This window comes from Vigna unguiculata, chromosome 3 (genome assembly GCF_004118075.2).
Source record: "Vigna unguiculata cultivar IT97K-499-35 chromosome 3, ASM411807v1, whole genome shotgun sequence".
Lineage (NCBI taxonomy): Eukaryota > Viridiplantae > Streptophyta > Magnoliopsida > Fabales > Fabaceae > Vigna > Vigna unguiculata.
In genome coordinates this window covers 53,103,183-53,125,988 of record NC_040281.1, presented here as the reverse complement: position 1 = coordinate 53,125,988, position 22,806 = coordinate 53,103,183, and the positions used below count along the sequence as shown (strand labels likewise).

The window sequence follows — 22,806 nt, the reverse complement described above, 5'->3', positions numbered from 1 at the left end:
ATACAAGTTTTAAAAAATTCAATTTAAATTTCTTTTATAAAAAATGGATTCTGGATTTTGAACTCTATCCAAATATTTGGATTGGATTTAAATCTTGATCTAAATATTTGGATATGGATTTTAACAAAATCCAAACTACTTTTGCTAAAAAAATGGATTTTGGTCAAAAATTTAATCCAATTATTTAGATCTAAAATGGATGTGGATTTTAAAAATCCAATCCATGCCCACCCCTACTTTTTATTTGCATGTGCTTAAGAACAGGAAATCCCTTATTTCATGATTTTGGTTCGATGTCACATGTTATGACGTACACATTGTTTCTCCCATAAGCACATAAGAATATATGGTCATTGCTAGTAGTAATTCATAGCGCCGAGTAGAGCATATCAAATTAACCCTCCAAGCTAAAATTAACAATTTGAAGTTTTTGTTTCAGAAGTATTTATGTATTGATTAAAGAAACGACAATAAACAAAGATATTTAAAACTTCAAGATATTCATTTATTTACAATGTAATAAATATTCTTAATTAAAATTAGCAATCCACCTTTTCCCCTTAACATAAGAGGAGAGATGTTAACAAAAGCTAAATATTTTTTTTACTAGAGTGGTCCCTGTAAGATAAGAAAGATAGAAGAAGAAACAATGACTTATGGATGTGTTGAGACACCGCCGAAAGAGGGTGGGTGGAGATAAGCAACGCAAGGAATAGTATACTTTTGCACGTGTTACAAGACTACATAGGTCAATACTCGATACCACCCAAAACTTTTATGTTCGAATGACTCAAGTTAAGAATATCAATGTTCAAGCAAGTAAAGCAACCCAACCCATCATCTTCATCATCAAGGAAACATGTAAACAAAAGCACGCATCCACACCACCATATATATATGCCATTCGCAGGTTGCATGCAGAATATAACATTCACGTTTCTGAATGGACACAATGGTTGGAGGAAGAACGTGGGCAGGAACTCCTGTTGTACAACAGATAGTACCTAATTCTGGATGGACACAGGACTCTGCAGGCCATTACCTTCTGGTGGATCTTCCTGGTATTTCAAACACTATTTCACTTTTCAACAAAGAATATGCGTATGAACTAAGAAGAATCGATAAACCCAATTGAGAGATTCCAATGTGAATAGTTTATCTATGCTTTTAAGGTGCACGCGTGCCATGTTATTTTCTACCAAGAAAACTATTTGTTTAGTAGTTATACATTTGCAATTGGTAGGACTTCTTGTGCAGTTCTCAATAAGGATTGATTTGATTCCAAGAAAGCGAGAATAACTGATTTTTGTTTTATTCTTTTGGTGGTCTTGCTTCTTCAGAGTTCAGGAAGGAAGAGGTGAAGCTCCAAGTTGATAGCTATGGCCGTATTGTTGTGAAGGGAGAAAGGCAAATAAATGCCTGGAAACACGACCATTTTCGTCTGACTTTTCCTGCTCCACTGGACTCTGATATGGATAGGATAGCCGGAAAGTTTGATGGTGGAGTCCTTTATGTCACTATCCCCAAGCAAGTAACGCAGCATAGCAAAGTGAGTGAACTCGGGAAAGTTGGAAATGGAAAAGTTGAAAGAGCAGAGGAAAATGGTAGCCATCGACATGGAAATGGTGAAGTTGACAGAGCAAAAGAAAACGATGGCCATGAAGTTGAAAGAACAGAAAAAAATGATAGCCAAGAGCATGGAAATGGCAAAGTTGAAAGAGCAGAAGAAAATGATAGGCATGCCAGTGAACATGACAAAGATACAGAGGAAGAAGTAAAAAGAAATGAAAATGAGTGCATAAAAGAATTTCCGGAACAAGTAATAAGGAAGTGGGAGCAAGAATCCATGTTAAAAGGTGCAGTTGAGGTTTTGAGGGAAAACAAAGGAATTGTAGTAACAGCTGTTGTAGCCTTTTCCTTAGGGCTGTTGGTATATCGCAAATTCAACAACACTGTAAGTTAATGCTTTGACCTCAATCGACATATGTATATCCCTTACTTGTATGTAAATAGAATAAACTACCATGCAAATACTCAAACATTAATAATAATAACAATATTTTCGCTTTATCCTTTGTTCTTTGCTATCTTAAAATCTGCTTTCACAATATGAATTAGTTTACGACGTCATCAATCTTTTATCACATTAAATAAATCAAGTTATCACCAATATTCACCGTTATAATTTATATTTGCTCATATTGTGGTCTAATATCAAATGGCTACCACATGAATTACTCAAAGTCTTGCCTCGTAATTAATTAATTCGCATGTGTTACGAGTCTAAAATGGTTACCATACGAAAGGTGCAAGTCTGGACTCGCAATTAATTCAAATAGAATTGTGAATCTATAATTGCTACAATTTACCCTGACAAAGGACATATATAACTTATTCATCAGCTTGTTTATGATCAAAGCCAAACATTAACTTCTAACAATCTAATCTAAACAAAGTTTTTGAAACCAATCCAAATTTCATGTATACAAAAGGGAAGAACTAGAGAAAGAGGTTATGCATATCAGATACAGTTGGTGCATCTCACCAAGGTAAATCATAGAGAAGATAAATCAGAACAAAATTATCTTGCTCAAGAGTCCCATCCTTTTTCTAGAACGCTCAGTTTTTTCTCTCAAGCTACTATTCTACAACTTATGTGGCTTCCATACTGTGATGAATCCTATCAAAATATTACAGCTTTAAACCAGATGACATCACCTCTTCTTTTCAACACCTCCTTTGCATATATGATTTTTTAAACTACAGTGTCTTTTCACTGACCTCATCTTGTATCTTGATCCATATTAATTCTGCCGATTTTGGAATAGCATCATATCCCCAAAATTTACTTTTATCTTACAGGATCAGATACCGCAAGTAGTCCACCAATTTAAAAGAGCAAAAGACCGCATTGGATGTTGATTCGGAAAAGAGAAGCTTCTTTGGCATATGTGCCATAAAGTTGTGAATTGTGACCTAATGTTCCTAACTCGCGAGAGTTTATCTAAAATAACCAAATAAAGCTTCCCCATCCTGAGCTTCACCCAGAACCACTTTACTTACAGAACTCAAATTCTCTGCCTGCCTGCTTCTTCCGGGGTCACACTATTTTCTTTCTGTTTCTGCTTTCTCTTAAAATATATTAATCTATAACCTTCAAAAAGATTTTTCAAATTTCTTATTGAAAGACTATGATACATCAGAATAATAGAATCGAAAACCTCAACGAGGAAAAGAAAGAGCTTGTTGAACACAGTTGGGATATAGGGGAATTGTACCTCCAGGAGGTTTCGGAACACTGGTACAACAGTAATAGACAATAGTTGCTTGACTTAGAAAAAGCAAAGGTGCTTAGAGTTTGGAGATATAGATGTTGACAAGCGATGCATGGTGAAGAATAAGAAACCAAAGGAGGAGAGGGGTATAAAGGTGATGCTTTGTCGTTGAACTTTATTCAAAATGCAAGTGCTTTTTGACAAAAGGGAAGGGCCCAAGGTTGGGACGCGGAATCATGTGCTTCCTGCCAACCCTTTTAACTTCCTTTGACAATTTCATACGGTTATTCACTCAAGATCCTGGTTAAAGAGGGCTAATTACAACTGAACATTCATATAGTTATGAACGGGGATGGACATGGCACAAGTAAAGGTGTTTTATATATGGGAATTAGTACACACAATCTTGTAAGAATAATATGTTTTAGTATATTTTACAAACCCTAAACCCTGATATGAATACTTGCTCTTGAATGTAAGAATAAAATTTCACAGCTCAACCGCACTTGGAAACCAGTAACTTTAGATTACTGGATCAAGGGCACAAACAATAAATCATAAATCCAAAGTGAAGGAACCGTGACCAAGAAAAAAGGCGAGGATATATAGCAATATGAAAATAACGAAGCTTTAGTAAATCCAGAATTGAAACATTATTACAAAAAAGCATAAAAATCTTCTCTGAACTAAAATATAATGTAATGATCACAAAGCGCACATGTGCATTAGCAATGGATGTCTAAAACATACATATATATTTAGAGTGAGGACTTTATGTACGTGACTGGGAGATCAGTGCAACAGAGAGAATTAGGAATAGAGAAAGGAGAGGTACTTGGGTCATTGTGGGAAGCCATTGAAATAAATAATAAAATATAGAATCTTAGTCCTAATATATATTCTAAAATAGAAATCAAGAAAAAGTGTGAGGTGGATAAGGAAGGGTGAGTGGAGGGAATTGAAAAAGTTGGAAAGAAATCCTTGGCGAGAGAGCATGGAATCTGATGTACCCACTGTCATCACAACAAAGTTCAAAACCGTCCTCCATCCAAAAAAAAAATATATAAAATATAAATAAATACAATTAAAAACAAAAAAATACACCGCACAACGCAAACGCAAACGCGAAACGAACCTTTCCTCACCTCTGTCAAACGCTGATCAGAGTCAGTGACCGCTATCAGCGGCCTACTGTGTAAGTTCGTTTATCGACATTCGGCGCATCCAAGGCTCAACCAAAATGATAAGATGACGACGCCGTTTCAGCAACCACCCCAAACCGTACGGAGACTGGTCGTAGAAGTCATCGACGCGCGCAATCTTCTCCCCAAAGATGGCCAAGGTAGCTCCAGCCCTTACGTGGTCGCGGACTTCGACGGCCAGAGGAAGCGAACCACCACCCGCTTCAAGGAGCTGAACCCGGTCTGGAACGAGCCGCTCGAGTTCATTGTGTCCGACCCGGATAATATGGAGTTTGAGGAGCTCGAAGTTGAGGTCTACAACGACAAGAAGTTCGGCAACGGTAGCGGACGCAAGAACCATTTCCTCGGGAGGGTTAAACTGTATGGTACTCAGTTTTCTCGAAGAGGCGAAGAAGCTCTTGTTTACTACACGCTGGAGAAGAGGAGCGTCTTCAGTTGGATAAGGGGAGAAATTGGCCTCAGGATTTATTACTACGATGAAATGCTTACTGAAGAGGAGAAACCGCCAACGCAGCAGCCGGAGGAGCAGGGTGAGAGACCGGAGCAAGAGCGGAACAGGCCTCCGCCGGGAATGGTGGTTGTTGAGGAGGGAAGGGTTTTCGAAGCGCCTGGACCGATGGAGCAATGCGTGCCTCTTCCTACTGGTCTTCCTCATTCGCCCCATGTAGTGGTTGTGGAGGAATCGCCGCCACCGGTGGTTCATGTCCCTCAGGATCCGCCGTTGCCGGAAATGTCTGAACCTCCGCTGTCGGAAATGCCGTTTCATCCGGAGGTGAGGAAAATGCAGGCCAACAGAGGCGAGAGGGTGAAGATTTTGAAGCGGCCGAACGGGGACTACTCGCCTAAAGATATTTCTTCAAAGAAAACAGGTAATGAGTCTGAGAGGGTTCATCCGTTCGATCTGGTGGAGCCGATGCAGTATCTGTTTGTCAAAATCGTAAAAGCTCGCGGGGTTGCTCCTCCCAGTGAAGCCCCTTTCGTGAAGGTCCGAACGTCGAGCCATTACATGAGATCGAAGCCAGCGAGTTTCAGACCCAACGAGCCCACTGAGTCGCCGGAGTGGAACCAGGTGTTTGCGCTTGGTTACAACAAGACCGACGCTAACAGCGCCACCCTGGAGATTTCCGTCTGGGATTCCTCGACAGAAAATTTTCTAGGCGGTGTTTGCTTCGACCTTTCCGATGTTCCAGTGAGAGATCCCCCTGACAGTCCCTTGGCGCCGCAATGGTACCGTCTTGAAGGAGGAACCGCCGATCAGAATCCCGGCAGAGTTTCCGGCGACATTCAGCTCTCTGTTTGGATTGGCACGCAATCCGACGACGCATTCCCAGAAGCGTGGATCTCGGATGCACCGCATGTCGCACATACTCGATCCAAGGTTTACCAATCGCCAAAGCTATGGTACCTTCGCGTGACGGTAGTGGAAGCACAAGACCTTAATATTGCGCCGAATCTGCCTCCACTGACAGCGCCGGAAGTGAGGGTGAAGGTGCAACTAGGGTTCCAATCGCAGCGAACAAGACGAGGATCAATGAACCACAGAAGCTTATCCTTCCACTGGAACGAGGACCTTCTCTTCGTGGCCGGGGAGCCTCTGGAAGATTCTGTCATCCTTCTGATAGAAGATCGCACTAGCAAGGAAGTGGCTCTCCTAGGCCACATCGTGGTTCCCCTGAGCTCCATCGAGCAACGAATCGACGAGCGCCACGTGGCGGCGAAATGGTTCCCGTTAGAAGGTGGGCCCTACTGCGGTCGAGTCTTCCTGCGTCTATGCCTGGAGGGCGGGTATCACGTTCTGGATGAAGCGGCGCACGTGTGCAGCGATTTCCGTCCCACGGCGAAGCAGTTATGGAAACCGCCGGTGGGTATTCTAGAACTGGGGATTCTGGGCGCCCGAGGGCTCCTTCCGATGAAATCAAAAGGCGGTGGAAAAGGCTCCACCGATGCCTACTGTGTGGCCAAGTATGGAAAAAAGTGGGTCCGAACCCGCACCGTAACCGACAGCTTCGATCCACGCTGGAACGAGCAGTACACGTGGCAGGTTTACGATCCCTGCACGGTCCTCACCGTTGGAGTGTTCGACAACTGGCGCATGTTTGCTGACGTGCCAGAAGACAGGCCCGATTGCCGTATCGGTAAGGTTCGCATACGCGTCTCTACGCTTGAGAGCAACAGAGTGTATACCAATTCCTACCCCCTCCTAGTCCTCACACGAACCGGGTTGAAGAAAATGGGGGAAATCGAGTTAGCGGTTCGTTTCGCCTGCCCCTCCTTGTTGCCCGACACCTGTGCAGTTTACGGTCAGCCACTGCTTCCACGAATGCACTATCTCCGGCCACTCGGGGTGGCGCAGCAGGAGGCGCTGCGTGGGGCAGCGACAAAGATGGTGGCGCAGTGGCTGGCCAGGTCAGAGCCACCGCTGGGGCACGAGGTAGTTCGGTACATGTTGGATGCAGACTCACACGTGTGGAGCATGAGGAAGAGCAAGGCGAATTGGTTCAGAATCGTGGCGGTTTTGGCTTGGGCCGTTGGTTTGGCGAAATGGTTGGATGATATAAGAAGGTGGAAGAACCCTGTTACCACGGTGCTGCTCCACATTCTTTACTTAGTGCTTGTTTGGTATCCAGATTTGATTGTCCCCACAGGGTTCTTATACGTGGTCTTAATTGGGATATGGTATTACCGGTTCAGGCCGAAAATACCGGCTGGGATGGATACCCGGTTGTCTCAGGCAGAAGCGGTTGACCCGGATGAGTTGGACGAGGAATTTGACACCATGCCAAGTTCTAAACCACCGGATATAATCAGAATGCGGTATGATAGGTTAAGAATGCTGGCAGCTCGAGTCCAAACGGTGTTGGGTGATTTTGCAACCCAGGGAGAGAGGGTTCAAGCCTTGGTTAGTTGGAGAGATCCCAGGGCTACCAAGTTGTTCATCGGAGTATGCCTTGCTATAACCCTCACACTCTATGCAATGCCGCCAAAAATGGTGGCCGTCGCCCTAGGCTTTTATTACCTCCGCCACCCGATGTTCCGGAACCCAATGCCCTCCGCCACCTTAAACTTTTTCCGGCGACTTCCCAGCCTCTCCGATCGCTTAATGTAGATTATTCAAATTCAATCGCTAGTTTTATTTTTTTATGACAATTTTATTTTGAAGGTGACATTTTTTTTAGGGATGGGAATTATTATTTTCCTAGATTGGAACAGCGAGGGTGTGAAAACTTGAAAGGAACAGGCAGCTGTTTTGTAGGGATAGTGTTTGAAAAAGGTGTCTCAATAACATTTTAAGGAGAAAAAAAAAAGTGGGAAAGTGGCTAGTTGTCATCATTTCTTTTTGTTGCAATCAAATTGATTGACTGTAGCCACTGTTGAATACTCGAAATAAGAGAAAGAGAGAGAGTAGGGTGAGAGGGAAGAGACAAACACGGTGGGAGAAATTTTGGGTACTGCAGTGCTTGGCTCTTCTGTGGTGGGGACTTTTCTGTCAACCTGTTTGGGATGGGAAGCCATATAATATAATATATTATCTCCCTCTAACATTTCAAAAAATTTAAAATTCCATTGCGTCAACAGTTCCTTTCCCTCTTTCTGTTGTTTCTCTATTTTGTTCTCTAATTTTAATTTCAACTGCCACTTTCCACATTTTGGAATCACATTATCTCAATTGCTATTTCAGTTTCTTCTTCTCTCACATTATATATTATTTTCATTCACGAATTCAAATACGTTTTAAAAAAATAAACTATTTGGTGTTGTCTCACTTTTAATGTTCCAACACATGCTTCCTGTCAAATACACTTTCCTCTTATAAAACTTTGCAGTGACACTTGAATGCCAATTTTAATTGTGAAGGTTGGTAAGTTGTGTGCAGAATTCCAATATCTAACTGGAAATGGGAAAACATTATAGGTGGAAGGGGATGGCAGAAAACTGAATTCATATGAAATCAGCATTTGAGAGGTAAGTTTTGCTTTCAGCAGATTTTGAGGCAGAAAATATTTACTTGATGGAGGCATTTATTGGGAATAGTTCACGTGTGAGTCAAAGTCCCATATTGAATAGAAAAGACAAAGTTAAACATTATATAAGAATAAAGGCTCATAACAATATTGTTTTAAGGTTTTGGTGTAAAAGTGGTGTCTAAAATCTTATATGTATAAGACTAATGTCATATAACTATATAGAACCACAACCATGTCTATAACCCATAACCTATATGAAATATATATAACTTATCAGCATTGTATAAAGTTCAGAGTGGTGATCAAGTTTTGGTGCCACTGATTTGTCCAAACATGGCCTTCCTCTGTAAATTCTTCAGTGTGCAATGGGAACAAACTCTTTCTGTGACACGCATTCCGTAAATGATGTATTGATTAATACACTACACTAGTGCGTAAGAAAAGTAAGGCCCCATGACACGGTTATCTAAAAACCAATGTCAGGTCTATGTTTCTCTGTAATGGGTAATATTTTACTGTAATGTTATATCTATTTCTATTCTAAAAAAAAATAGAATTATAATTATATTATAGCTATAAAACAATGTTAATTTTGTTGTTTTTCCCTCTATTTTTTGTATTCTTTAAATTTTGGTGAATTTTACCTACTTTTGGTTAAATAAAAAATAATTTAGAAAGGTGAGTTCAATAACTTTTAACTAATAATGTGACGTATATATCTGCGCAGGGTAACTAATTGCAGTTAGCATGCTTCTATCGTCAAATTTCTGTGTGACCCAAGAAAAATAGTATTTTTACAGCCATTCTTTAGGAAAGACCTACTTTATAACTTCTTATAATAATAAATAAATATTGCATTTAGACAGTAATAATAAAAATATTAAATATAAATAAATTTTGAAATAAAATAATATTATGGTTAGTAAAGGGTTTTAACAAGATATCATCATTCATCACCCAAACTTACCTAGTTATGTTATTTAACATGAAAACACTTGGCATAGCAGTGGCTTTAAGGGTTACCATTCTCTTTGTACAACAATACTTATAAAAAACAATGAGGTATAGGCCCTGAAGGGAGCTTAAACACGACCAAAGTTCATCATATCAACATCTTTTCTACATACATATCGTATTATGAAATTTTATTTTATTTTATCCGTTAATCATGCCACATTACTTTTACAACGTTTTTATAATTTCAATGTAAAGGTTGTGATGATTGGTTATAAAATTAAAATTATGATAATGTTGTGAAGAGTATAAAAGTTAATTTACTATTGCGTGTGTGTATATATATATATATATATATATATATATATATATATATATATATATATATATATATATATATATATATATATATATATATGTATGATAGGAATCTAAGTATAAGTCTTATTTAGGGATGACAACAGGGCGGGACGAGTTTCGCTATCCTATGCTCATTCCCGCATAAAAAATTCATCCTCATCCCCATACTCAAACCTAACGGGTATCAAACTTTTGTCTCATCCCCATCCCCAAGGTTGACAATAAGTTTTTTCAAAATGGACTATTTGTCCCTCTGTTAGAGGTATTCCAGAAATGTCTGCGATCGAGTAAATAGCTCCACGAACGAATGGATCGTATCGAATTGGAAAATGGAAAGATTTGTAGAAGTTATACCCTTCGTCGCCACTTTGCGGAAAATCGTTAGGTATCAATATGTTAGATACTTGTAACTCATTATTTCGATGAGTCATTTCTTCGGACAGAAGAAGATTATGGAAACACAATTACCCGTACCCATGTTCTAACTACTTCAATATTAATTTTTATAAAAGAAAAAAATTGCGGTAAAGAAAACATAATATTATCAAATATTCAATATTAGGAGGATGATTGTTTCTTCCATATCAAATACTTTGAAATAAATTATAATTGTCTACATTTTATATTAGAATACCAAATAAAATTTCATGAGAACCAAAACATTTATATTAAATTTGCAAACTACAACATTGATTAACTTAGTTGATAAAATTAAAAAATATTTCAATAAAATATAAAAGGAAAACAAATATTCAAATTAAAATATATTTTAAATGTTTGTTTACTTCAATTTTTTAAATTCTAATGAATCTATTTTTTATACACTAATAAAAGTGATAATACATCACTTGATCAAAATGACACAAAGAACAAAATAAACATAATAATAAAATTTTGACATAGATTTTGTATCTTTTGAACTTCAATATATGCTGGATAGTGACAAAAAAAATATTCATAGCAATTACATTAAATTTTATATTGTAGTAAATAAAAGTTATTTATACAATTAAAGTGTAAAAATTATAGCATGATTAATAATGAGTTATAAAATAACAAATAATTAGATAGAATATATTGAAATATTATTCTACATAATGAAAATAAACAATAAATAAAAATATTAAAAAACTAACAAATGTGTGTTTACAAATAATTTGAGAGACTATTGAAGAAATCGCACAAAGGAAACCAAATGTATAGTTAAGGTATGATAATATGAAAAATACCTTAGAAAACTAATTATTAAATTATGTTTGAAGTGGTTAAAATTAAATAGAAATATCATTAGTGACCAAAAAATTTGTCATTAAACTACAAATAAATTAGTAATTAAATTGGTCACTAAATCAAGTACCGATTTGATCATTGAATCGGTCACTAATTTAATCATTGATTCAGAAATAAATCAACTACTATCACTAATGACGAAAAATAGTGACTGATATGGGTTACTAACTAAATCAGTCACTATTTTATGTTTTTCTTGTAGTGAATTATCATATACTATTCCTAAATATTATTATATATATATATATATATATATATATATATAATTTTAACCACTTCAAACATAATTTAAAGTGAAAAAATTACAGTATGATTAATAATGAGTTATAAAATAAAAAATAATTAGATAGAATATATCGAAATATTATTCTACATGATGAAAATAAAAACAATAAATAAAAATATTAAAAAACTAATAAATGTGTGTTTTAGAAATAATTTGAGAGACTATCGAAAGAAATGGCACAAAGGAAATCAAATGTATAATTAAGGTATGATAAGATGAAAAATATCTTAGAGAACTAAGAAAACTTTTCAAATATCAACATATATACTCAATGGTTGGAAAATAACGAAATTATTTTAATGAAACAAAAGAGTTCTTCAAATTAAACAAAAATTAATAATAATAATAATAAGTAAATTTTTTTATATTACCTTAAATTGAGAGTATAAACATTCTCATGTGAAAGGAAAATATATAATAAATAAAAATATTAAAAAAATAATAGAAATATTCAAATGTGAGGCATAATTTTTTTTAATTAACATACATCATTTTAACATAATTACATAAAGGTTATGATAAGATAAAAAATATATTGGAGATGCGAATGAGTTTCATGACAAACCAAATAATTAAAATAAATAAAAAATAGAATATATATACATATATATATATATATATATATATATATATATGTATACATATACACATATATATATATATACATATACATATATATATATATATATGTATATGTATATATGTATATATATGTATATATACATATACATGTATATATATATATATATATATATATATATATATATATATATGTATATATATATATATATGTACATCCTCATACCCATCTCCATACCCAACTGAAAAGTCGGGGATTCCCCATACCCATACCCATACCCATACCCAGTTAATGCGGGGATTCTCCGTCAAAACAGGGACGGATTCGGGCAATACCCACGGGGACGAGTTTATTTGCCATCTCTAGTCTTATAGGCTAGAAATAAGAGACTAAAACACTATATAAGAATAAAGACCTATAAATTTATTGCCTTAAGGTTTTGGGTTGAGAGTACTGTTAATGTTTTATGTGGTTTGACTCAGGTCTGGTGTTTGTTCTCTCCAGTAAAACCCCTCTTTAAAAACTTAACAAGTGGTATAAGAGTCAAAATCATATAATTCTACTTTAAAATGACAAAACCTACTAAATGCACTTTATGAAGATTAGTCTAATTGAACATATTTGACAATCATTAGATGTAAGACATGTTTTAGAGCCTGGTAATCTAAACATTTTAGAAGGGTTGCCTACAATTTGTTAAACGGGTTGGAAAGAGGGGTTAGAAATGCTCTTTATCATGTGTGGCAATTGACAAGTTAATGAGAATAATTAGGTATTCTTTAGAAATTAGGACATGCTTAGCATGATTTACATAACCTCGCAAATTTGTTTGAATAAATTTCCTTTTAAGAATTTTTAGGAAAAGATTCATCGAATAAGTTAAAATCAATTTATGAATAAATTAAAAATCATCAAAATAATTAACAAAATAATTTATGTACTACATAAATTAACTTTAGTTTCACTATTTTTTTGTATTTTTATAAAAAACAATTTAAATAAATCCTTATCTTTTATTTTATATGAGCCGTTCTGTAATTAATCTATTGCAATCTTGGTTTGAATGTGGAAGACAATGATTCCAAGGTGAAGAAGAGAAAAACTAAGGAGAAAAAGACGAAGATTCAAATTTAAATATGACTTCGTATGTACTATGTATGTAGGCATTACAATAATTGTAAATTTAATCAACATTTTTCATTATTTTAGTCATGTAAAATTAATTGTGATACAGTAAATGATTTAAGTCTCACTAAAACATCGATGATAAATAGTTAAACTTGAGAACTGACTGTGAAATGTTAGAAGTGATTAAATTTATGATTAAAATGATAATAAATAATTAGATTTAGAGATACAACATTGAATATGTAATTATGTAAGTTGTTATTGAGAAGCCCACTGCAAGCTGCTCTTTTGGTCTAACTGAGGTGCCACGACAAAAAGACAAACAAAACCAAACAAAAAGAAATTTAAAAAATGAAAAACATGTTCTGTTATGAAGTCTTTTTCCAACACTCAGTTCTCAACTGTAGTGAAGTGCAAAAAACATGAAATTAATTTATGCTACAGCTCAAAAAGTAACATAAATATTAATGTCCTATAGTTTTGGTATGAAATTACACACAAGAGTCGAATTCAAGATTAAAATGTAATTGAATTTGATTACAGTACAGTTGATAAACGGTGACACAGGATAAAATGGTTCCAAAAAAGCTTAAGCTCAAAGCAACAATGACTTTACTACAAAACGGTAACGATTAGATTTTGCTCCACTTGCCTTGTTGACCAGCATCTTGGGTAGTTTCCAGAAACAGTGGCAGTGGTTGTCAATTGTAGCTTAAGTTTTACTTCTTGTCAATTTGTCATAGTCTTTGGATGTCTTTTTCTGAGTACGAAATAAACGGTGCAATATTGGTTCATGGAAGTTTCGTTACATATGCAGGTTTCAATTGAGTCATTTTGTATGGATACCAAAAAAGTGACTCATATTGTACAAGAGGAAACTTCCTTTGCCCTTCTTTCCCTCCCAATAAATTATCATCCCAACAAATCATGCAAAGGTGAAAGATAAACAAATTTCTATTTCTGACCTTTCGTTTAAGCGAAATGAGCACCAGTCCAGGGATATATTTTGATATTGGCAAGAAGGCTAAAGGTTTCTTCAACTCTTTGTTATTTTCATTTTAATCTTTCAGCAGAATGAATTCTAATTTCACACAGATTTTGCTTGCTTTTTGTATCAGATGTTCTGCACAAGGACTATTCAAATCTATCACCAATTCACTTTCATTACCAATTCATGGACTACAACGTAGACCTCTCTTGTCAATGTAATGTGAATATCAATCAACTCAATCTTTCTCTTCTTTTCAAATCTACTTATGGTTCAAAGTTGAAACAAGTTCATAGTTTAGAGTAGGCTTAAAAAGCCGTGGAATTGCATGCAACATGTCTGACTATATGCTGTTTTTGGTGTCTCATTCATTACAGTAAATGAACTTCTACCTGGATTCAGGAGCCTTTTCAAATGCACCATACCTGATTCAGGGAAGGTATAATTAATTTTCTTTCCTACATACTATCAGTATCAACACACATTGTTTGATAAACTTGTAAAGAAGATGTTTAACTAAAAGGTTGAGTTTTTCCAGCAAGTTAAAATCAAATTATGTCATTTGGTTTTAAAGAAGTTAGGTGCATTAAGTTGATTTTTTCTTATAAATCCTCATTAAGCAACTTATTTAAACATGGCCTTAAACATTTAATTTTTTTGCTACATCTGATTATTTTCTGAATCATCGTAGGTAGAAGTACAACACTTGACTAACTACACTGGAATCACTGGATGCATTGGACTGGAAGGAAACTTAGAAAAAGGATATGATCCTGTTCTGAACTTGTCGGGTCTTGTGGGAACAAACATCTTGTCACTTGGAGCCAATGTTGCTTTAGACATACCATCAAGAACATTCAGTAATCTGAATGCTGGATTAAACCTCAACACTCCCTTCCTTGTTGCTTCCTTGACCATGTGAGATATGTTCTAAAAGAAGTATAAACCTAAATTTTATAAAAAGACATTAACTTGTTCTGTATAAACTAACTAGAGAGTTTAATCAAATTCTCTTGTTACTTCCTATTGTGCAGGCATAACAGTTTCGACATTCTGAAAGCTTCCTGTTATCATGAAGTGAACCCCCTAAGCAAAACTGCCATTGCAGCAGAGCTGAAGCATAGCTTGTCAATGGGGGAGACTAGTGCCACCATTGGTGCTCAGCATGCAGTTCTTCCCGAAACGTTAGTAAAGGCTCGATTTGACACCTATGGCAAGGCAGGTGCTGTTGTTCAACAAGGGTTCTGGGAGAGATTTTATGTGGCTATGGCTGGAGAAGTGGATTTTAAGACCACAGATAATAATCTGCATCCCAAGGTTGGAGTCTCTGTGGCTTTGAAACCCTAGTCAGTGCCACTGAGATAAACTTCATCTCCAATTCAGAGGTTGTTGGTTGTAAAGAGACTTCTAAATGATGGCACAAAACGGATGAAACTCGTCGATCTTCGCCATCCATTTTCTTCAATATTCAACAACAGTATGAGTACCAATGTGCCATGTCTAGTTCTACTACTCATACACAATTTTTATAAATAAAAGTATTATAATACTAGTGATAGATATTTTTTATCTTCTTTACCTGTTCCAGTTTAACTTAATTCGTGCTTATTCTTGCAGTTGAGTCTGTGAAACAAATAGCTCCAGAATTACTTCTTTTCTTGGATGAGATGGTAGCTTCCGTGTTACTACTGTTCTTTATTTAGTTGTGAATGACTATTATTGTAAAATGGAAGTAGTTTCATATTTTCTTCAGAGAAAAAAGTTAGCCCTGCATTACAAGCAAACCTTCAGATTCCGAGGGAAACTTTTATAACATTACTTCATCGGTAGCTAATTAATTAAATGGAGATAATGATGACAGGAAGCATTTTCCATTTGTGCGAAAAATTAAAGGCTACAAAGCGTAGAGTTTAATTTAAGGATTAGCACGAATCATTCTCTAACGGTATGTAAGAAATTTATGTGCAACTTCCACTATCCAGACAACAGAATACACAGTATTTACTTGACTGTCTGAAAGTATAAATAAAAAAAATAAGAAAAATGAAGTCCTTAAAATGATCATGCAAAGATTTTGGCCAACAAATCAATCCCTTAAGGATACAAATCAAAGACTAATTTTAGAACAAAGGTTGGTAAGTCTCAGATATTTTGGGACTAATTTGAAGGCAAAATTCTTTACAAGATTAATCAGTTGATGTTATAGTTTTTGGAGAATCAATTTAGCAGTTTATTCTAAAACCAAATCACAAAACACTGCACAGAAACACAAGTATATAACCACAGGTGCTATAGCTTCACCATTCTCCCATGCAAACGAAATATAAGATCTTGGAGGAGTAGAAGAAGCTACTGATGAGAAGCCTGAAGAAGGCCATCACGAATTTGGGTAGCAACATCGCGAACAGCACCAGGTCCATGTGGAATGAACACAGCAGAAGACTTGGAGGCAGCACCAATTTCTTTCATGGTGTCAAAATACTGAGTGACCAGGACCATGTCCATAACATCTTTTGCAGACGTCCCAGGTACATTGACCGAGAATCCAAGCACACTGTCTCTCAATCCATCCACAATTGCTTGACGTTGGCGAGCAATACCCAACCCAGAGAGATATTTAGATTCAGCCTCACCCTCTGCTCGTTTAATTAGCAAGATCTTCTCTGCCTCTGCCTTCTCATTTGCTGCCACCCTCAATCTTGCAGCTGATAAAGGACAAAAAGCAGCATAAAAAAATAAGTCCATCCATCATGACCAGAGGAAAGATTGCTCCACACCCATGTTAGCATAAAGCAACCATCAGAGGAATCAGGTAAACTATAATCACAAGCAATCTTTTGAAGTCCAAAATTGCACTTCATACTATTTAGTTAATATATAGAGTTGATTTAATGAAGACAACCTGACCCATATTATATAGCGAAAATAACAAAATGTAATGCCTAAACAATATTTCTGTGATAAATTAGATTTTGGATCTAATACTCAAGAATAAGAGTTTGCAAATTACAAGTAGCTGCATATACCACGAGGAAATGGAAGATATTAGTCATATTTCCAAAAAATAATCAACCCTTTTCGAAGAATAAATAAATTATGGGAAGAAACTGAACATAAAAGATTCATAGCATACCAGCATTGATTTCATTCATAGCTCGCTTCACATGCTCATCTGGGTCTATATCAACAATCAGTGTTTGAACAATTTCATACCCATAAGCTGACATAGCCTATGAATGAAGACAACAAAGCACTATATTCAAATTAACATAAATTCACAGTTCATCTTATAAGTAAATACTATTTTTACATTTAAAAACAACCTTCTCAAGTTCTTCCTCCACAGCTCTGGCAATTTCATTTTTCTGCTCAAAAGCATCATCCAAGTTGAGCTTTGGAACACTTGCCCTAATTACTACAATGAGAATAGAAATTTCACTTTAGCTAATCAAATATGCTTAAACCACTTACTGCAGGCTTCTTTTACTGAGCATTATGGTTTATACCATCAAAAACATATGCCTGAATTTGGGACTTTGTATTGCTAAGTTTGTAAAAAGCATCATTGGCCTTCTCTGCCAAGGCACGGTATTGAATTGAAGCAACAACAGTAACAAAGACATTATCCTGTAAGCATACAAACATTTAAACTGATCAACTTTAATTCAACGGGAAAATATAAGAAAAATGTTTCCGGAATAACGTGTACCAGTGAAAGACAAACAAACGTACAACAACAAATAAAGCTTTTTCCCACTGGGTGGAGTCAGCAAGACAGCTACATAGACTAAATGATGCCATAGTAAAGTATATTATTGATAATCATGTCTTAGACTAATCATTAACCTCGAAATCCTTTTCAGTAGTTTGCCTATAGTTTTTCTAGGCCTCCCTCTGCCTTTTGCAATAGGACTGCCCTCTAGCAGAAATCGAAGCACAAGAAATGACAACCAAATACACTTAATAAAAAGTATTCATGCTAAAATGAATGTATTCGTGGTGATTAAAGTCCAAGAATGCCTTAAAATATTTGGTCATAGTTAAAGTGTTAGGCAAAAACAAAAACCTTTGTCTTGGTCTCACACCGAAGATCCAATTGTTGTAGTCGAAGAGAGAGATGACCAGCAAGTCGTTTCCCGAAGAACCATGGCATGCAATGGCATCCTGGCTGAAGCACCTCCTCGAATCGTCCAAATTTTTCTTTGATAGCCACTGTAGATTGCTCAACTTGCACACAACACAAAAGATTTCCCATTGCTGTTAACTGCAATATTCGAATGTATCAGCACTAACTCAACAAGATGTAGAATTTTGAGGATGACAATTGTAATATGCATGAACCAATGCAAGAAATTTGAAGGATTTTGACTAAACACGAACAGCCGATACACAGGCTAAATATGGGCACAAGGTCAACTACAAATTATTTCACACGTTAGCAAAACCAACAGCAAAATCTATGGGTACACATTGAGTTACAGTCCTCAGCAGGAGAGAAACCAGTGTTCGTACCAACAAAAGTCCAACAAACCTCTACTTTAGTACTTATTGTTTAATTAACTAGAGTATCAATGCTCTGGAAATAAAAAGCAATAAGGTTGAAGATGAAAAGCTTTGGTAACCAAAATATTTTATCAAGGAAACATTGATTGTGATAATCCTACAAGCTATTCAGTGAAGGGTACGCAACATGAATACGGCAAAAGAGTTTAACCAGTAAAAAGGACGACCAAGACTTGTACTCTTTTACAGCAGTATTTGAGAATTCGAATTAAAGAAGGCACAATACTGGACAATGTAAGTTAGTTATTATATTGTGTCCCCAACAGCAGTCCCAAAATTATTATCACTGGTTAGACAAGTATTAATTTTAAGAAAAAAAAAAAGCAATAGTGACTGTCAAGAAAACAAACAAACAAAACCAAAGGCAGTATCAGAAAGCCTTGCCAAATTAATAAATTCACCCCATAAAAAATTACTAAGCAATCTGGAATCCAACATCAGATTATTTAATAATCATATCCAAATCATGTAACCCTTGTATCTTAACTCACCTACTCCAGGGACACTCTTTTGTTCCAGTGATGAAAATTTTCTCCTGTCATAATTGTGGAACAAGAGGGATGACAACTACTCAGAAAACATAACAATCAATCAATGTGGATATGTTTTGTATTCTACAAAAGAATTCATCTCAACTCTCCAAGAAAAAATACAATCAGATACTCACATGCACCACATCAAACACATAAAATTGGAAACACGAAAAGATGCAACTTAGAAGAACAATACAGAGTATCAAAATGGCACCTTAAAGATAGAGACTTCCAAAGCAAAGCTGACTTGGGAGAGCTCTTGCTTAGATTGTAAACAAGAAGGAGCTCTTGAACAATGAGAGTAGACAAATACTTGCCATTCTTGACATATTCATCACCACCGTTAATCATGACGTATTTGTTTTAACCCTATATTCTATACCCATTGGCATACACATATAAAATTTATATATTGTCTGTCAGAAAGCCAGAATTGCAAGTTAACTGGCATGATAGGCAAATTACAACACAACTTCGTCAAGGAGATTTTACCTATCACAATCCTCCTGCTGATACAACCTAGAAAAGTACTTATTGCCTTTTTTAAATTCACTTGTGGGACAAGCCTACACAAAGTCCAACCTTAAAATTATATAAATAATTAGCCAATGGATAAACACTAGCAAACATTTCACACATACTACGCAGAGTTCGGAAGCAATACCTACATTCCTCGACCAAAAAAGTTTAAAAGATGAAATTGAATTGCAGTGGTAAGAGAACTTTTTTAATTATTACCTAATATTCAGTTTTGCTGAATCAATCAATTGATCCTCCAAAGCACGCAACAACTATGCTGTTGGGGATTTTCCGATTAGCCGATTTACAAAGTTCGGATCAACCAACGACAACTCCAAAACCAGTTCAAGCCTGAAAACTGTGAAGTCAACATGAATGGGATAATTATCAACATTATCTACGGATCAATCTCACTCACTCGTCACAGGTTTAGGTCGGATTATGCTAGAAAACTTTTATTAATTGGTAAAAGAATTACGAAAAAAAAAGTAAATAAAAAGTGAAATTAAAACTTTAATTCACTAACCATGTAATATGTATTTTGTATAAACTGAAAGAAGTTTAAACCTGATGAACTTTGAGGATCTCAGAGTTGGTGTAATATTTTTAATTCTTTAATTCTTTAATTATTATAAGCAATTTTTAATTCTTAAATATTAATTACGTTATGAGATATGAATTGTGAAGTACTAAACTTTATACCTTTTATTTTGTTAAATATAAAAAATTAAAAATATTCTTTTACTTTTTATATTATTTTAAATACCAGGTGATATTGGTGTATATTAACTCTTTACGAGTTAGATTGAATTAACATTTTTCTTGGATTGGAAGTGAATTTGTTCCAATAAATTTTGTTTATAAAGTGAGACCAAACATTCATTTTCATAAATATATTAAGTTGGGTTTGTTTTATATTGATATTAATATATTTGTATGCCTGTTTATTTTTTTCACAATAATAAAAATAACACAATTATTTGTTATATTATAATTATAAAATTAAATATAATTAGTTTTATAACTTTTTAAAATATTTTTTTACTTTTTTTGTTTATAATTTTTTAATTAAAAAGTAATTAATTTTAAAATCGGTCAAATAAAAAAATAATTAGAATTTAAAGATATGGTCACTATAAAATTGGTAAAGTAATTATTGTAATTAAAAATAAATAATTTACAAGATAAAATGGGAAAACAAACTTAAATACAAAAAAAAAATCTTATTTATAAATAGTATTTGATATGGGCCGGTCGAGTACTATTAATTTCCGGATAGTTTTGTCTTGTGTCGCTACTGTCTCTTGTTTATTCGGTCTCTAAGGTTTTTCGTTCGTCCAACACCGCTCGAATAATACCTGTGTAAAAGGTATTAGAATGCTAAAGTCAATAAATGACCAATGGAAAGGGTATTAAATGCAATGATGCATATGTTTGAACAATCATATTTTAGACCTTTACTTATATTAGTTGTTATGATCTTTTACCTTTTTGTTTGTCTAATTCTAGTCTAATCATACACCATACATTCTAAATTATCATTTACTAAGTGTTAATCTGATATTTATCCTGCAATTGATTGGTTTTGTTAGTCGATTGGGATGGTCGGCCCACCAATTGATCGGTCAGTCTACCATTAATCAATCGAGTAGAGATAGTTGACCAACTAATTTATCAGTCTAATTTATTGACAAGAAACAAATATGTACAATACAAACAAATATAAATTATGTAAGTTTTTTCATTTGCTAACCTAATTCCAATTAATTATATAACAAATTAGGTTTTTCCAAATATATATATATATATATATATATATATATATATATATATATATATATATAAATAAATGTAATCGACTTGGTTTGATATTAAATGTTTTTTTTTTATCAATACGAAACTAAATAAAAAATAAACAATGTCACTGAAATTTAAGTCCTTTCCAAATTATAGGATATTTTATAAATGCAACTTAATGTATCACAAAATTATGTCTCCTTCATCATTGTAGGAGTTCGGTTTTGTTCTTATATAATTTTTTGAAGTGCTTATTCTCAAATACCTACTTTCACACCATTTTAAAATCTTTGAAGGATTCTAATGAAATACTTTGGCCAATTTGGCCAATTCAAACACATTCATTGATCACATGTGAATGAGTGATCAAATCCAAATTCTTGATAGTGAGTTAAAGATTCCTTTTATTATCTACTGCATTTAAAAGTATTTATCATGATTGTCAACCACATAATATATAATTCAAAGAACAATGTTAACATTTAATTTTTTTTTTCAAAATTAAATATCTATGTATGTTTAAGGTAGTCAAGAAAAAAAGAAAATAATTAGTAAATATTCAATTATGTCTTTCTTTTTAAGTCACAGAAAATCTTTTCGTATTATAACCAGTGAAAGACATGAGTTTTACTTTTTTTATAATAAAAAAATTATAATTTAAAAATAAATATAAATAATTTTTATAATTTTATGATAAATAATTGTTTATTTATTTTGTAAGTTATTTTCTTCTTATAAATATTTATTTTAATTTAAAAATTAATTCATTTGAAAGTAAAATAGTTAAATTTTAAAAAAATTACTTAAAAAAATAAATCTTATAAAATAATTATTTTAATTTGAAAAATATTTATTAAAAATAAAATCAGAAAAAAAAGTGAACACGAAAATATGAATCCTTTTATTATATATATATATATATATATATATATATATATATATATATTATTTTGTTGGTAACATCTTGTTATATCCTAAGTATCATAACCTGGTATCTTACTCGAAAGTTAATTTTGTTTTATGATATAAAAAAATGAGGACAACTGGCTTCTAAAGAACCCTAACCCGTTTAAATGCTACAAAATAGTTGTAGATTTTAAATCTATTTTTAATCCTCATAGGTTTATCTGATTTTAGTTTCTGTAAAAATATTTATTTGATTTCAATTCTGACATTTTTCTAACATATCATTTATAGTCTTTATTATTTAACTATATTTTATTTTAATATTAAAAGTAAAAATATTAATTAATAATTTAATTTTAATCGTTATAGGTTTATCTGATTTTAGTTTCTGAAAAAATGTTTATTCGATTTTAATTCTGACATTTTTTAACATATCATTTATAGTCTTTATTATTTAACT

At 34.1% G+C, this 22,806-nt stretch overlaps 4 protein-coding genes across 9 annotated transcripts; 3 read left to right on the top strand and 1 right to left on the bottom strand.

Annotated features, from left to right (window-relative positions):
- The first annotated feature begins 689 nt into the window (after positions 1-689).
- On the top strand, positions 690-2,059 carry LOC114179241. Its single transcript, XM_028065506.1, has 2 exons — positions 690-1,061; positions 1,341-2,059. The coding sequence occupies exons 1-2, from the start codon at positions 944-946 to the stop codon at positions 1,961-1,963; spliced, it is 741 nt and encodes a 246-aa protein (XP_027921307.1). The 5' UTR covers positions 690-943; the 3' UTR covers positions 1,964-2,059.
- Positions 2,060-4,392: 2,333 nt separating this feature from the next.
- Positions 4,393-7,747, top strand: LOC114178023 (protein QUIRKY). The gene has a single exon (XM_028063697.1). It carries the CDS (start codon positions 4,524-4,526, stop codon positions 7,581-7,583), a length of 3,060 nt encoding a protein of 1,019 aa, XP_027919498.1. The 5' UTR covers positions 4,393-4,523; the 3' UTR covers positions 7,584-7,747.
- A 6,181-nt stretch (positions 7,748-13,928) lies between these two features.
- LOC114179022 (mitochondrial outer membrane protein porin 1-like) lies at positions 13,929-15,860 on the top strand. 2 transcript variants are annotated; one of them, XR_003603419.1, is made up of 6 exons: positions 13,929-14,070; positions 14,159-14,245; positions 14,406-14,467; positions 14,720-14,946; positions 15,063-15,505; positions 15,646-15,860. XR_003603419.1 is itself a non-coding variant. In XM_028065209.1 (5 exons), exons 1-5 carry the CDS (start codon positions 14,022-14,024, stop codon positions 15,373-15,375), a joined length of 738 nt encoding a protein of 245 aa, XP_027921010.1. In that variant the 5' UTR covers positions 13,929-14,021; the 3' UTR covers positions 15,376-15,860. The 2 variants fall into 2 exon arrangements, 1 of the variants encoding a protein (XP_027921010.1); XM_028065209.1 differs by having other exon boundaries at positions 15,063-15,860.
- Positions 15,861-15,976: 116 nt separating this feature from the next.
- Positions 15,977-20,130, bottom strand: LOC114179021 (hypersensitive-induced reaction 1 protein). 5 transcript variants are annotated; one of them, XM_028065207.1, is made up of 7 exons: positions 19,863-20,071; positions 19,083-19,126; positions 18,095-18,292; positions 17,535-17,655; positions 17,352-17,443; positions 17,162-17,258; positions 15,977-16,733 (listed from the first exon to the last, which is right to left on the bottom strand). In XM_028065207.1, the coding sequence occupies exons 3-7, from the start codon at positions 18,281-18,283 to the stop codon at positions 16,378-16,380; spliced, it is 855 nt and encodes a 284-aa protein (XP_027921008.1). In that variant the 5' UTR covers positions 18,284-18,292; positions 19,083-19,126; positions 19,863-20,071; the 3' UTR covers positions 15,977-16,377. The 5 variants fall into 5 exon arrangements, with proteins under 5 accessions (XP_027921008.1, XP_027921006.1, XP_027921007.1 ...); XM_028065205.1 differs by lacking the exon at positions 19,863-20,071 and adding an exon at positions 19,339-19,473; XM_028065206.1 differs by lacking the exon at positions 19,083-19,126 and having other exon boundaries at positions 19,863-20,130.
- Between the last annotated feature and the right edge of the window lie 2,676 nt (positions 20,131-22,806).

Bases quoted from the DNA above. Each gene is read 5' to 3' on its own strand.
- LOC114179241 (XM_028065506.1), top strand. From the start codon at position 944: ATGGACACAATGGTTGGAGGAAGAACGTGGGCAGGAACTCCTGTTGTA. The intron at 1,062-1,340 runs GTATTTCAAACA...TTGCTTCTTCAG, and splicing joins CCTTCTGGTGGATCTTCCTG to AGTTCAGGAAGGAAGAGGTG.
- LOC114178023 (XM_028063697.1), top strand. From the start codon at position 4,524: ATGACGACGCCGTTTCAGCAACCACCCCAAACCGTACGGAGACTGGTC.
- LOC114179022 (XM_028065209.1), top strand. From the start codon at position 14,022: ATGAGCACCAGTCCAGGGATATATTTTGATATTGGCAAGAAGGCTAAA. The intron at 14,071-14,158 runs GTTTCTTCAACT...TTTTTGTATCAG, and splicing joins TATTGGCAAGAAGGCTAAAG to ATGTTCTGCACAAGGACTAT. The intron at 14,947-15,062 runs GTGAGATATGTT...CCTATTGTGCAG, and splicing joins CTTGTTGCTTCCTTGACCAT to GCATAACAGTTTCGACATTC.
- LOC114179021 (XM_028065206.1), bottom strand. From the start codon at position 18,283: ATGGGAAATCTTTTGTGTTGTGTGCAAGTTGAGCAATCTACAGTGGCT. The intron at 17,656-18,094 runs GTTTTTGTTTTT...GTATGCTTACAG, and splicing joins GGTGTGAGACCAAGACAAAG to GATAATGTCTTTGTTACTGT. The intron at 17,259-17,351 runs GTTGTTTTTAAA...CTTCATTCATAG, and splicing joins TGGAGGAAGAACTTGAGAAG to GCTATGTCAGCTTATGGGTA.